Source organism: Macrotis lagotis, chromosome 1 (assembly GCF_037893015.1).
Source record: "Macrotis lagotis isolate mMagLag1 chromosome 1, bilby.v1.9.chrom.fasta, whole genome shotgun sequence".
In the NCBI taxonomy this organism is placed as follows: domain Eukaryota; kingdom Metazoa; phylum Chordata; class Mammalia; order Peramelemorphia; family Peramelidae; genus Macrotis; species Macrotis lagotis.
In genome coordinates this window covers 278,100,662-278,116,689 of record NC_133658.1, presented here as the reverse complement: position 1 = coordinate 278,116,689, position 16,028 = coordinate 278,100,662, and the positions used below count along the sequence as shown (strand labels likewise).

At 40.5% G+C, this 16,028-nt stretch overlaps 1 protein-coding gene and 1 pseudogene across 2 annotated transcripts in view; both read left to right on the top strand.

Annotated features, from left to right (window-relative positions):
• Window positions 1–16,028, top strand: part of LOC141505094 (dual specificity testis-specific protein kinase 1-like) — a 59,652-nt gene that overhangs the window by 12,471 nt on the left and 31,153 nt on the right. For both annotated transcript variants that reach the window (XM_074210612.1, XM_074210611.1), the window contains one exon: window positions 15,642–15,763. In XM_074210612.1, coding sequence (XP_074066713.1) covers window positions 15,642–15,763 — 122 coding nt within the window. The remainder of the gene's footprint in view (window positions 1–15,641; window positions 15,764–16,028) is intronic.
• Window positions 2–13,860, top strand: LOC141505095 (destrin pseudogene; annotated as a pseudogene).

Sequence of the window (16,028 nt, the reverse complement as noted above, 5' to 3'; positions counted from 1 at the left end):
ACTCCAAGGAAAGATCTGTATTGTATATATTGGAGATGGGGTGGGAGGGAAAGCAGCTAGGGGGACCTTAAATGACTCCAGTGTATATAAATGTGTCCATAGTTTTGGTAAGTGAGGTGTGGTGATGTTTTCCTGTTCTTTTGTGTCCAGAGAAGAAGTATATTAAAACATATGGTCCCACTCCTCCCTACCCTTGTCCTGAGTGAAGTGGAGAATCAGGAGAGATGGACCTATGCAGCTGGGTCTGCTCACCCAGAAGTCTGATTCCACCCCCCCCAAAACTGCTTGTCCCACTACCCTTTCTACCTATTAATTGGCATCGTCCCTCAGTCTCAGAACCTTGGAGGTACCTTTGACTCTTGTTTCTTCCCACAAATCCAAATCCTATCTTTTCTGCTTTCAGAATGTAATCACATGTCCCCTTGTCTTCATTGCTCCTGCAGGCTCCTTTGTCTCTTCTTGCCCAGATTATTATAATAGTCTCCCCAATGGTTTTCCTGCCTTTGGTTATTCCATCCTACCTTCTCAATTGTAAAGATAAGGAAGCTGAAACCCAGAGAAATTTAGTGATAAGGACACATTGGGGATAATAAGTTGGAGAACTGAGAGTCAACCACCCTTTATAATTTCCATCATTCTTATTTAGACATCTCCCATCTTTGTGGTCCTTAGAGTGCAGCACTTTCCTGACTCCATCTCCTTTCATTGAAGTTAGAGCATTGGATCTGGGATAAGGAAGAACTAAGTTCAAATTTTGTCTTAGATGCCTGCTAACTATGTAACCCTAGGCAAGTCAGTTTAACTTCTGTCTGCCTCAGTTTCCTCAACTGTAAAATGAGTCCTTACCTGTAAAGTGCTTAGCATAGTGTCTTTCCCTTAGTAAGTGCATGATAAATATCATTCTCTTTTCTGGAGATCCTGGAGGATATCGCCACTACTTGACCTGGTTATATGGCCCTGCCCCCCTCACAGGACTTCTAAAGACACTTTGATTGGCCAGTTCCTCTGTAGTAGGGGATCTTAATCTTTTTGTGTGTCTTGGCAATTTAGCGAAGTCTATGTGCCCTCATTCAGAATAATGTGTTGTTTTTAGTGAAAAGTTTATACTGGAAGGAAATGCTAAATTTCTGTTAGAGGTGAGTGAAAATAAAGATGTACTTTTCCCCCTAGTTTCCAGAGAATTCTGGTTCTCAGACCCTCTGAAATTCATATGTAGACCCCTGGGGTGGGGTAGAGTGGGTGAAGGGAACATCAGATTAGGAGCCCCTTGCCTCAGAGAAAGGAAAGGCTGTGATGGGCAATGGGAGGGCAGCTCTGACTGTTCCTGTTCCTAACATGTACTTCTCAGAATGATTGGAGCAACTTGATTTGCTAGGGTTGGTCAAAGACATGTTTATTATTAGGGTTAGTTAAACTGTGTGCGTTTGTGTGTGTGTATGTGTGTGTGTGTGTGTGTGTGTGTGTGTATTATATCCCATCTTTGGGTCTATGGGAGGCTGCTCTTTAGAAAAGGAACTGATGCTGGGGGGTGGGGTTCATGCCCTGCCAAGGATGGGAGCATTATTTTTTAATGAGCTCTTGATTCCTCCTGGTGAGCTGGAGGAAATGAATGAAAACCAAGAGCCTAGTAACCACTTCCCTTATATCTGGGTCTCCTAAATCTGGTATAAGGAAGAACTAAGTTCAAATCCTGTCTTAGATGCCTGCTAGCTATGTGACCTTAGGCAAATCAGTTAAGCTCTGTCTGCCTCAGTTTTCTCACCTGTAAGGCTTAGCTTTGAGGTTCACAATTAGGGATTAAAAAAGTAGAAAACCTAGACAGTTTTGGAATTTGCTGTGTGGATATTGGTCAGAGAAGGTATTTGGAAAAAGAGGTGATTCCATGGTCCTTCCAAGGACATAGGATTGTAGATCTAGGATTGGCAGAGTCCTTAGAGGGCCTCAGTTTTATAGTTGAAGAAACTGAGAATCACTAAGGTTAACTAACTTGGAGTCAGCGATATGGCCAGTAGCTAGAGTCCTGGACTTAGAGTGAGGAATAACCATGCATCAGATACTTACTAGTGTGACCCTGGGGAAGTCACCTAGCCTTTCTCAGCCTTAGTTTATTCCTCTATAAAATGGACATGTTTATTCCATCTACCTCACATTGTTTTTGTGAGGGCCAGATGAAGTAGCATTTGCAAAGAGCTTTCCAAACCTTAAAGCATTGCATAAATATTAGTTGGTATTGTTATTTATTATTATTGCCCAAGTACAACAGGTAGGAAGCTGGATTTGTAGTCAGGATCCTCTGACCCCAAGACAGGCAGATGCTTCTTTGATTGGGGATGTTTCCCTTCATCATTACCCCAGAGATCATTGTGGATCAGATGAGAGCAGGGCAGATACTTCCCTAGAATGAAGCAGTCTTCTCTATACCCTGCCCCCAAGTGGTAGATCCAGGGGTCCCTGATGGGATAACACCAGAAGGCTTCATCCAAAAGAATAATCCATAGCCCTTGAGTCTCTCCTTCTTTCCCAACCAATTCAGCTTTTCTGCTGCTCCCAACTCCATACAAAGCTCCTGTCTCAACTCTAAGTCACTATGGTAACAGTTGTAGCTCCTACTTAGCTTTTATCAGGGGAACAGCCCCCACCCCCTCATCCCCTTGGTATTACCATCAAGAAAGGGAGTCTGAACAAAGAATGAATCATTCAATAAACCTAACCCCATAGTCTGAGTCTTCTCTTCCCTTCCTCCCCACCCTGAGGAGCCCCCCTCCCCAACTTGGAATGTGACAGCAGGGGCTTGCTTAGAATTTTGATATTCGGCCATACAGAGAAGGGCTGGGGGATTTTGGGAACTCAGATAAATGATAAGGGGGGGTCTCTGTCATTCTGCCTTCTCCTGTGGAAGGAGATTTTTCTGAGAGATTTCTTTTGTTTTTGTGACTCAGCCTCTAGAGGCAGATGGTGACATTCGTTCTTTTGATCTGGGCTGAGGGAGTACCAAGAAGAAAAGAGGCAGTGGGCCATATTCTCATTTCTGATGGGGTGCTCTCTAATAGGAAATATGAAGGGGAGGAATGTGTTTGGAGCCATCTAGCTCCTCTTTGGCACCCTACCTTCTTCAGAACAGCCTCTCCCACTGCCTCCCTTTCTCATCCAGGCTCTGCATGGAGGGCCAAGCCCCTGGGAGCCACATTGGGTTGGGATGCAAAGGGGATATGCAATGGTTTGTACTATGATCTCTGACTTGGATCAAGTTGTGGCCTCTTGATTCTAGAAATAGCTCAGGGACATTACCATTGATGGGGTTGATCACCATTAAAAGCAATATAGAATAATAATAATAATAATAGAAGAAGAATTTAGCATTTATATAGAGCTTTAAGGTTTATATAGAGCTTTAAGCTTTCAAAGCTTTCAAAACTTTAAATATCTCATTTTATCCTTACAACAACAGAAGGTTGTGTGTGTATGTTTAGTTATTACATTTTACAGATGAGAAAACTGAGGCAGAACAGAATTAAGTGACTTGCCCAGGGTCACACAGCTGGTAAGTTATTTAAACTTGTCTCCCCAACCTCCAGTCCAGCGTTTGATCCACTTGTGCTTGCTACCTAGTGTCCTTTAGATATGTGGTAGATAAAACTTTGGACTTGGGGACAGGAAGATGATCCTGAGCAAGTCACTTTATAGTCCCAGTTCCTCTAAGGTCTTTCAACCCTTTGATCACCCTGGGGTCCTCTATGTGGGGAAGATTTAGAGATGCCCAGGTGTACCAGACCTGAAAAGTAAGACCAGAGATGAAAGCCGAAGGCAGACCCTCAGCTAGGCCCCAAGAAGAAGGGTCCCAGACAGAGGTGCTGACCATAGCAGAAGCAGTTTCCCGGAGTGGTGATAGCTTAGGAGGGGGAAACTGGTGCCAGGAGACAGGTTTTGGCTGTCCTCCCTGGCACTGGGCCGGCCTAGCACAGGCAACACTGTGAGTGTCAGGCTCTCCAGCAACCAAATATCTCAGCCTGAAGAGAACTGGGAGGAGTCCGGGACTAGCATCAGAGAAGGAAAGGGGAGTGTTTCTCTGGCCCACCCTGAGTTTGATTGTCATGAATGTAGCCCTAGAAGCAGCACCCCCAGGGTCAAGCCTTCTGGTGCCCTGATACAAAGGAACTGGAAAAGGAAAAAGAGTTCCCTCTAGTCTCTTCTCTCATTTCTTTGTTTTTCCTGGAGGGAAGGCAAAGGATGCCAAGTTCTTATTGCTGGTTCTTATTGCTCTTATGGTAACCATGGTAACTGCCCAGGATAAGATTGCTGCTTTCTGGGCTTCCCATCCTTGAATGTCTTTGCTGGCATGGTGGGAGACACCAGACTGTTTTGTCTCTCAGAGCTTAGGGTTGGACGGGAGAACCAGGGGGACAATGAGGTTCATCTGGACACATTCCTTATAGCATCAGTAACCAGGGAGTTTCTGTCATGGAGATACTGGGCAGGGTCAGCAAAAGGGCAGAGGAGGGAAGAACTTAGGCCTAGACCAGCTCTCAAAGTCAAAAGCCAGTTGAGTAGCCTGGATTCACGTACAGCCTGGCAAAGCCTATGGATCCATTCCCAGAATAATGTTTTTAAATGAATAAAATAAAATAGGAAAGATTATAAAGGAAATCAATTATAATGAAATACAATTATCAAAGTATTTTTTTTTAAATTCTTGGACCTCAGATTAATAGAATCCCTTGTGTCTAGGGCCAAGAGAGAGACCAATGATTCATCACCTTGAGACAAGCACATTGTCAGAAATGGCAGTCCCTTTTGATACATATAAAGAGTTTTCCAGAATGGTCCCCTTTCTTCTCCCCAACACCCAACCTAGAATCCTCTATCTTTGTCCTCTTTTCTGAAGGTAGAAACTTCACCAAAAGGGCAGAAATTGGGGGTTTCTTTCTAAGGCCATATGCCAATATATGAATGAAGGTCCTTATCCCAAAGATGGGTTGTATCTATTGGATGCCCCCACCCTGTGTGGGGATGTCTGTGGGTGGGGGGGTACTTCTTCCCTCCCTGACTAATACCTCACACCCTAATCTTCCCTCTTCTTTGATTCACTTGTCTTCAGTGACTCATATTCAGTATGTCTCAGCAGCACCACACTACCCCCTCATCCTGCCACCCCCATCTTCACAGTCAACAAAACCACAGGAAGGGGCCTAAAGGCTCTGAACACAAGTCCCCTCCACCTCCGCCCCTTTGCAACTTTGCTCTTTTGGCAGTGAGGTGTGAGCCAGACAGACCTAGAACCAGTCCCAGCTGGGTGCTTGGTGGCTCAGATGTGAAATAATTCAGAACTGCAAACTGAACCTGGGTGGGAAAGGAGTCAAGGCGGGGGGGAGGCGAGAGGACAGACCAAGCAAGGGAGATATCTCTATAGGTCAACACACATACACAGAGTGCATATATCAGTCAGTTATCACTTATTAAGCATTCACTGTAAATCAGGAAAGGACTTGTCCCTGGAATGTCAAAAACATTAAAAATAGACTTTTGGGAGTTCAGGACCCACTCTGTACATCCTCCCTCACTTGTCCCCAAGACTAGAGAGGGACTCTTTATGGGACCCACAAAGAGTGGTCATCAACCCTCACAAGAGGTCTTCTCTCAGTTCATCAGTCCAATGATCACTTTTGTGCAGATGACCTTCTAACTCAGGGGTTCTTAACTGACTCCATGGATTCCCCTAAAGAGATCATGGATAGATTTCAGAGATGCATGAATTTAGATGGGGAAAAAAATTTACATCTTTGTTTTCTCTAACTTCTAACCAAATTTTAGCATTTCCTTCAATTGTTCAAAAACATACTGAGTAAGGGTCTATTGGTCTCACCAGACTGTCAGAGAAGTGGTTCATGACACTCTAGGTTAAGAAACCCCTGCTCCAGTTAGAATGACTTAGGTTCCCTAACTCTCCCAACCCAACACCATGTCACTCAGGGAAATTCCTCCCTTTCTTCCAAAGTATTCTCTCCATAAAGCCCTTCAGGTAAACCTGATCTCTACTATCTCATATTTTCCATAATACTTCCTTGACAACAATTCCATTCATTGACAGTTTTTTAAAGGCTCCATTATGAGGAAGGAATTATGCTAAAGCCAAAAGAGCTAAAACAAAACAGAAAAGAGTTCCTGCCCCCAAGGAGCTTAGGGTCTGGCCAAGGGGAGGCAAATAATAATATTTACATAGGTAATTTATTAGATAATTCAATACAAGATGACTTGAAGGGGGAAAGGCTGTGCTAGGCAGCAGGCTAAGAACTTCACAAATAGTACCTTTTTTGCAAATTGCTTTCAATTTGGGGACCAGGAAGGTTTTCTCCCAGGAGGAAGAGGCACCTGAGCTGAGCCTTGAAGAAAACTGGGGATGGTTTATAAAAGGGAAAATAGAGGCAGAGAAGGAAGAAAAGAGAGAGAGGAAGGGGCTGGGGAGCAAGAGCAAGTATTCCAGAAATATGGAACAACAGTCTGTGCAAAAATACCAAGTCAAAAGATGAAATATTGAATTTGCGAAAGAGCATATAGGTCAGCATGTAGACTGGAATGGAGATGATGTAAAGGGCAATAATACACTGGAGCCAGACATTGAAGGGCTTTATTTTTTATGATTTTTTTTAGTTTTCAATTTAGAATTTATTTTGACATTTTTTATAGCACCTTCTTTTCAAACATATATACCTCCTCTCCTTCTCCCCCTCTTAAAGTGTTTTCCTTATAACAAAGAAAAAAGGAGAATAAAAAAACAAACCACAGCTCTCTACAATTAACCAACACCTCAGCCAAGTGTGACAATATACCCAGTGATGCACAGTCATAGTTCCCAGCCTCTGAAAAAGAGTAGTATTCTCATGTCTTCTCTGGGGCCAAGCTTGAGCATTATAATATGTGAACATTTAATTTTTAATTGAGGACTTTGCATTTTCTACTGGAGGCAACAGGAAATCTTTGAAAATTCTTGAGCCAGGAAGTGACCTGTTAGGAAGATTTTGTTGGCCACTCTGTGGAGGATGCAAACTGAGGCAGAGGAGAGAGAATGGAATCTGGGAGACCAATTGGGAGGTTATTGAAGTAATCTTGGCAGGAGAAACAGAGGTTATGAAACACCAATGGTAGTTATATGAGTGGGGAGAAGGACATATATAAATGAAAGATTTTGTGGAGGGAAAATTGACAAAATGTGTTAACTTATTGCCTGGGAGTGAGAAAGCCTGAAGAATTGAGGACTGTTCTGAAGTTGCAATCATAAATTCCTGGATGATGCCTTCCACAGAAATGGGGAGTTTGGAGGAGCATCAGGTTTATGCAGAAGATGATGAGTTTTGTTTTGTACAGATTGCATTTGAAATCTCTACCATGGGCTTAGTCAGAGATGGCCAGCAAACAATTGATGATGAGAAACTGAAACTCAGGAAAGAAATAAGGGCTCATTTATTTAGGAGTCATTTACATGGAAATAATATTTGAACTCTTGGGATCAGAGATCATCAAGAGAGAGGGAATAGAAAGAAAAGAGAACCAAGGCCAGGACAGAACCTTTGACTTCACCCAAATTGGTGGGGTGGGATGGGGGAACGACAACACAGAGTATGATCCAGTTCTCACTCTCCTGTTAGATCTCAGTTGGCTGAATGAACCTCATATTTGAAATGAGAGCTTTTTTCCAGATTTCTATCCTTTGCATAAGACTCATCCTAATGGTGCCAAGGGGACAGGAAATGGTGACTTGTATGGTTTCAGGGGCTTAATGTAAATACAGTTGCCATGAAGACCCCATCATGCTGTGCTAAAGGACGTTAGAACAAAGGTCGTCCAACTCTCTTATGGCAAACAGATCCAAAGAGGACCTACAGAGAACTTGCCTAAGATGCTTCATTGGCAGAAGAATTCCAGCCCATTTAGGGGCCCTAGGTCTAGAGTGGAAGGAACAAGAGTCGATTTCAGAGAAATCCTCCAAGTGGCTATTGGAGTCCAGGTATCACCTAGTGATGAGCCAGGAGGCAAAAACTTTACCCCCAAGAGTCAGGATGTTTGGAGATCCTCATCTATCAGGTGATAAGGCAGGTATCTTTCCTGTCTTTGTGACTTTGATATTAAATATTGATATTACAAATGTCTGATCTTCTCCTCTGCAAATAGCCTCTTGGTGTGGCTGTTTCCTTGGCATAAATGAAGCCTCTGACAAAGAACATGACTAGAGGAGACTAGACACATTTGATTTCACCCTTCCTGGAGTGGGTGTGCTAAGATGCTTGGTTGTTTTAAAGCTGTATCTTCTATTTTTTTATTCCATTCAGTAAAAATACTTTGTCTCTAATATGAACATATAGTCCTTTGGGTTACCTAAGGATGGGAAGGAAGTAAGAATCTTAATTGTGGTTTGAACTACAATTTGATAAAGTTATAAAATAAGTTATAATCAATAAATCAATAAGCATTATGTGGCAGGTGGTACATCAGGTCCTGGAGATACAGATACAATAAATTGAAATAATCTCTAATCTCAAGAAATTTAAAAGAAATCACTTTTGCATAGCCAACCATAGACTATATGAATCTGGGTTGACTTCTAAGGAACCATAAGAAATCCAGACTAGACTGTTCCTGAATGAATACATAGAGGGATTGCTTGACACATTGTAGGTACTTAATAAATGATTATCGATTGGTTGACTGATTGCTAGATAGGATTTGAATTGAAAACTGCAGGAACCTAGTTTGAAGCTTGGTCTTGCTCTGCATGCCATATATCTTTGTGTGTTTATAGAAGCTCTGCCCCCATTCCTATGTAACCAGGTATTCAGAACTATTCTTCCCTATGCAAAGGGAAGGGTGTTGGGACCTGGATGCATGAACTTCTGGCAATTATTGTCCTGAAGGACAGTGTCAGTTTTCCCCATGTCTGAAAGAGGGAAGGATCCTGAGACTTCAGAGAGAGGACCCAGGGACTTCTCAGGGCTTGCCATGTCATACTAATATTTATTTTCAGCATTGAGTCATCACGTGGCCAGAAGCTGCTGGGGATTTCATTATTTCTATTATACTCAAATTTTCTCCATCATGGTAGGTGTGTAATAAATGTTTAATGATTGATTGATCAGTCAGAAATAGGCACAACTCACGGTACACTTACATCAACCCTGCATTTCAAAATTCTTTTCTTCAAGAGACAACTTGGGTGTTAGCTCTAAGAAACCTCCCATGATCTCTAAGAGTTAGTACATTCTTTTTCCTCAGAGTTTCCTTACACATCATCTGATCTTTTATTATGCTTCTCCATATACATGTGCCCTACTTTTCCAGAATTAACGCAATGAGCTCAATAAAGAGGGCGCATTAGGCTGATTGCTGAATGATGAATTCTTTGGTCACAGCAACCTATCAAATAAAGGAAGGTACAAAGTGGTCCTCATTGCTGGGAAGCTTCATCTGCTCTTGCAATGACAGTAGCAGAGTTCTGAAAGAAATAGAGGATCATTTCCTCCTGCCCACTGTAGCCACACTGTCACCTCCATTCCATCTTGGGAATGAAAACAACCCTCCAGAGTATACAGTAGCATTGACCAGGACTTTTCAATTGCCCTCCTCCCTGCCCCCACTGGACCAGCAACTCTACCTTGCTCTGGCTCTTGGTCTTTGGAAAGATGACCTCAGGAGTACAAGGAGTTGATGAACTGTTTGGAACTATTCTATGCCAGAGGAAATAAATAAATTAAAAAAGAAAGCCATTTTCTTTTGTCTCAGTGTTTTCAAAAAAATGCATCATTGTATGGAAGAAGGCAAAGAGATCTTAGTGGGAGAGATGTTGGTGTAACTATTACCGATTCTTTTAAGCGTTTCATGAGAGTGCTTCCTGAAAAGAATTGTTCCTACGCTTTATGTGATGCAAGCTTTGAAACAAAGGAATCAAGAAAAGAAGAACTGATGTTTTTTCTACGTGTTCCAGAACTAACACTTCTCAAAAGTAAGATGATCTCCAAGGATGCAATCAAAAAGAAATTTCAAACCCAGAGTCTAACAAATGGACCAAAAATCTTAATCAGTTTTATATTTTCTGAAAAACTAAGAGGATCCTTAATTGTAGCTTTTGAAGTAAGTCCCATTTAGATGGAGTGTCACAAGCTGCAAGATTTTCATGTTTGTTATGTCTTCTTGCTAAATATGTAAAACAAATATATTTAGGCCAGGGTTTCTCTGAGGGTGAGCCTTCTTGTTCTAGATTAAACTAGATAGTACATAAAATTATATAAAATAACCCTAAATAAATCTAAAGTCTAAAGTTTCATGGTTGTAAATTAAATTTTTGCTAGCTTGACAGTCTGGTTGGCAAGATGGCATTAAGGTTTTTGTTTAAGCTCATAAATTTTAATTATAATATTAAAGCAACAAAAAAGTGGCCTTAAGAATAGAATGGAGAGTTAATAGACATTTTTGTAATTTCTATAGATATTATCTCTGCTTTGATTGCCCTATTGGTCATAATCTGATGGCAATTTAGACCCATTTTTTAAAAAATCCTTCCTTGAATTAAATAGAAACTGACTTTAAGGGTCTGGATAAATGGAAAGCATTTCTCCTCAAAAATTCAAAAACCAACACTACTCCACTAAATATAGTAGTAAGTCAAATTAGGCTGTCTTCACTTTTAACAGTTAATATGTGATAAAGACTGCCTTAAAACTGTGCACACTAGTAGTAACAGGTAATTTCAAAGCTCTATTTAAAACACAAAGAACATAGGAAGCAATTCCTTGAAACTATGGTAAAGTTCTTTCATTTGCTGAATCTCTTATTCAGGAATCACAATGTATTCTGCAGTAATTGTGTAATTCCTTTATGCAATACTAAATTATTACACAAAACAAATTATAGCTCTGCAGTAACTTGGTTTGCTGATGAAAATGAGAGAATATTGTGTTGACAAACTAGGAGATTTTCTACTTCTACTACAGTAAATTATGGAAGATCATTAAGCAGATGTTTACTTTGGGACATGGGGAGACTTCTTAATTTCCTACAGAGATGTGTTGATTGTATTAAAGTGAGAAATGGGTATAAAATATAATATTCATCTTAATCATCTACTTTAAGTTTTCAGTGGTTGTCTTAATACTATGGCTATAACACTGCTAAATAGAGTGGAGATTGAAAAATAAATCCAGATGGAGGCTTTATTTAATAAAGAAGGTGGTTTTAATAAAACAAAAACAAATAAAAATAACATTTTTTAAAAGAAAAGAGATAAAGTTGACAAGAATGGCATAATTTTGATAACATCTATGAGCATTAACCTAGCTGTTGGTATCTTGTGTTTGAGATCCTTATACAGTGATTGGATTCTTAAAGTTTATGAATAAAATTGGTTTTGATGTTCCCATTGTAAATATAATGAAAAGACAAAAAGAATCTGTGTCTAGATAGGAGGATGGTTCATAGATTCTACTTGGAGAGGCAAATAAAGAAATTGATGGAGTTGATTTCATCTAAAGGAGACAAATGACAGAATTTCATGGGAGAGTTGTTCATCTTGTATTTTAGTACTCAGGATAAGCATTTGCAAAAAAAAAATAAGAAGAAGAAAAAGAAAAAGAAGGATTACTATGAAAATAAATGCAGCACCAACAACATCTAAAAGTCTGGAGAAATTCTGTGAAGAAACTCTGCTAAGATACTCCAAAATTAAATGACACATATACTTTAATCCTTCAGGGACTTCATTTCAAAGGCTATTCAAAAGGATGACAAAAATTTGTTGGAAAAAATGAGTCACAAATGAGAAATAAGGGAAAAAATTCATAGACTATAAGAAACCTCATGTCTATATATCATGAATACTTTCTTCAAAAAAGAAGAAAGGGGAGGTTCTGGAGGTTAAGGGAAACACTCAGTAATTTGATAAAAAGTAAAATAGATTTGTTTAAACAGAAAAAAAAGTGGTTATTGATATGGGAGTCATTTCTGATGCAGCCATCTATGTAGAGTGAGAATACCACCTTAAGTAGAAATCAAAATCAATACCAAATTAGATGAATTGATAAAATGAGAAGATAGAACACATAATTGAGGCAACTCAGCTAGACTTATTAAAACAACCTGTTGATGTAAAAAAATGGGAAATGGACAAGAGAACAGATATAAACACAGTTTATTACCAATTTCTTTTTAATATAATTTTATTTAAAATTTTTAACATTCATTTTTCAAAATTTTGAGTTCCAAATTTTTTCCTCCCCCCCACTCCTTTGTGAAGGCAAGATACATAATCTCTATTATACATGCATCACCATTTTCTAAGGAAGTTTAGCCTACTAAAGTAAATCAGTTGCCATGAGATCAAAAGATCTTAGAAAACACTTCATCCCCCAAACCAACAATTATTTCATAAGATAGACAATGAAAAAGATCTATAAGATTTTCATAATAAACTCTTTTCCTGATGACAGTAGAGATACTATGTAGCCTCAAGCATCATAGCCACATAAAGATATAAAAATGGCACTAAAGAAAACAGATAGGAACTATGCCTAAGGAGGGGCAGTTAGGTGACACAGTAGATAGTGTTCTGGGCCCAGGGTCAAAAAAGACTCATCTTTCTAGTTCAAATCTAGCCTCAAACACTTCTAGCTGTGAGAACCTGGGCAAGTCACTTAACCTTGTTTGCCTCAGTTTCCTCTTTTATAAAATGAACTGGAGAAGGAAATGGCAAGCCACTCTAGTATCTCTGCCAAGAAAATCCCAAATGGGGTCACAAATAGTCAGATACAACTGAAATCACTGAACAAAAGAACTAAGTATGTACAGATCAGAATAAGACTAGACTTAGCCTAGATCAAGTATAAACCAGCTAGTGTTCCTGCTGCAAGTGACATATTTTTAAAGGTGTTGAGGGATTTTTTTTATAAATTATAAAAATAATTTCAAGTTCACTTTTATTTTGTTTTCAGTTCCATATTCTCCTATATTTCTTGTCCGCAATTGAGGGGGGAAAAATTTAAAAAGCAAAAAAACCCCAGTACAAACACATATAGTCAAACAAAAAAAATACCTACTATAGAGCTGAAAGGAACTTTGAAAGGTCATCTAGTTCAACTCTTCCACTTCCAGATAAAGAAACTGAGGCCTAGGAAGATTAAGTGACTAGTCCAAGAAGTGAAAGGACCAGGACTCCACTCCAAGTTCTCTGAGTCTGAATCCAGGGTCTTTTGCATCACATTACACTGGTTCTCAAACTGTTTGATGAGCCTCTGGGTCTTAATGTGAAGTGAGGCATGAGATGGAAAAACATCTGCTAACCAGTTTACCTCTGACATGGACAACATCCAGCCTAGTGAGCTCATGGAAGAGAGATTCCCCTACAGACTACAAAGTCTTCAGATGCTTCTATTTGCAGAGGACATTATAGTGAGGACACCAGATCCTGAAATATTGCCTCCCTTATGAGATCTGTAATCATGCAAAAGAATTGAACCAAACCAGATGGATGAAGATTACCCAGAGTCTAGACTGTGATATGGAATATGATGAGCAAGCCCATTGAGCCAGGCTTTCAGTAAGTATAGCTTGACTTGAACACTGAAAATGCACAATCATCTGAACTCAGAATTAAACAGGAAAACAGACAAGATTGCTACTGGGAAGCTGGCAATGCTTGTCATGACCCTCAGCTTCTCCCTGAAATAATATTCCTTCAGTTATGTGAGGCCAGGGAGGGGAAGGAAAAGGAATTAGCATTTACACAGTGCTTTACAAACTTTATCTCATTTGATAATATGTATATTTACATATATCTCTGTCTATCTGTCTGTCTGTCTGTCTGTCTCTCTCTCTCTCATCATTCTTTCCAGTGATGATGATATTTGGTGACAGTTCTTCATCTCCCAAGCATGAAAAATTGTGAGTCACCCAAAGGGCAACAGAGAGGTGCATAATGGGCCAGAACCATAATAACACACCCTTCTAGCATTTTAGGCAAATAGGTGACTCAAAGGATAGAGTCCTGGGCCTAGAGTTGGGAAAACCTGAGTTCAAATCTAGCCTTAGACACTTATTGATTATGAGAACCTGGGCAAGTCATTTCTCCTGTTTGTCTTAATCCATGGAGAAGGAAATGGAAAACCACCAGTATCTTTGCTAAGAAAAACTCCTGGATATTATAATCTATGAGGTCACACACAATTGGATGAGATTGAATAATTGAACATCAGTATGCCTGGTCATCAATGAAGAATTGTCCCAGAGAAGAGGCACAAGGGTTATCATCAACAGGAGACATGACTGGAGAGGGAGAGGGCTGGCCACCTGGAATGAGAGTAAAAGGATAAGGCAGTAACCCATCTTTGGGTTCCACTGGAGACATGCATTTTCAGGAACTCCAGTGAAATGATAGGTGGATCCCCTGTGGAGAAAGCAGGCAAGAGTCACACAGGAGGAGAATGGGTCACTGGACTGTCAACTGGACTGTCTGCAGGGTTGCCCAAAGGTTAACTTCACAGACCCATCAAAGTTCCCATTGTACTTGTGCCCCCATCCTCAAAATGTAAGAGCCTTCACGGTAGATCCTGCTTCAGTTTGCCTTTTGTCTTTCCAGTGCCCAGAAGTTGCTTTGCATATAATAAGAATTTAATAAAAGTTTGTTGATTGATTATTAAGTGACTTGCCCATAATAACACAGTGTAGAAGGAAGGATTTGAATCTGGCTGGGTCTTTCCTGACTCCTAATCTATTATACCAAACTTCCTTTCCATTCATGAATAAAAGTGACCCAAGGGGTACTTTGGCTCTGTCATCTGGCCTTTGGCTCCTTGCAGCTTCTCTTAGGAGAGGGATGAGAGGTCAGGTGTGTCAGGGACCTTAAGGTCAGTGCCCAGGGAAGGGAGTGCTATGAGACCTAGACCTAAAGTAATTGGGAATCTGCCCTACATGTTTTCCAAGGTGCTAACTGAAGGAGGAGTCTCTGTACCTAGTGACTAGAAGGACTGGGGAGATTGATGCCACAGATTGATCTAATTATTTGAAAGTGGATGTGCTAGTTGCTCTGGCTCCTTGAATCTCCCTCATCTGAATAGAGTTGCATGGATGACTCTCTCTGACTGCCTACTTAGGCCATGGAAACTCTTGGGCCAGGGGTCTTAATACATGTTGTTTAGACCTACTTAGTGACCTTATCATGTAATACTCTGTATTTTATTTATTTATTTGAGGGTCTCATCCAGGGGGGTTCCGATCAGTGTTTTCTGAAAAGGCAGGACACACCTTCAAATTTAAACTATATTACTGACATTTTTTCCATCACTTTCTTAAGTCCAAGTAATCAATAAAATAATAAATTGGGCTCTGGTATATAGCATATTTGAATTCTGAGGGATGAATGCTCAAAGTGAACATTTAAGTTGACTCTCAAGAGTCAGTATGAACTGACTAATTCCTCCATAAAACTGTAAGCTTCATGAGGGGGGGACAGTGTCTTCTTAAATGTTTTCCTATTGGACAAGGTAAACATTTAATAAATGTTTGTTGAATGTATGAATGAGAAGAGGGATGGATATGTGGGAAACCCAGGTGTGGGTGAGGATGCCACTTGCCATATTGCCAGGGACCTGATCCAGTTCTTCCCCTAGGTGACCCAAAGTGCGACCTGCAAGGTAATGGTGGTGAAGATCTATAAGAATGATGTGGACCAACTGGTCATCCTGAGGGAGATCAGCTTGCTGCAGAAGCTGTCCCACCCCAACATTGTCAGGTGGGCTCTGGGCCTGGGGACCTGGGTGGCCAGAGAGCTTTAGGAGGGGAGATACACACAAAACACACACATGGCCCAGCTTTGCCTGACAGTCTCCATCTCTGCTTCTCTGCCCTTGACAGAGTTGCAGTTAGAAGCTGGGGAAGCCAGGTTCCACAATCTTGTCTCTACCATCACAGGGATACTGCCATACCAATTGGGTCCTGAGCTCTTGGCAATCAAATGGTTATGCTATTGAACCCTTGTTGGCCTGGATCTATTGGCC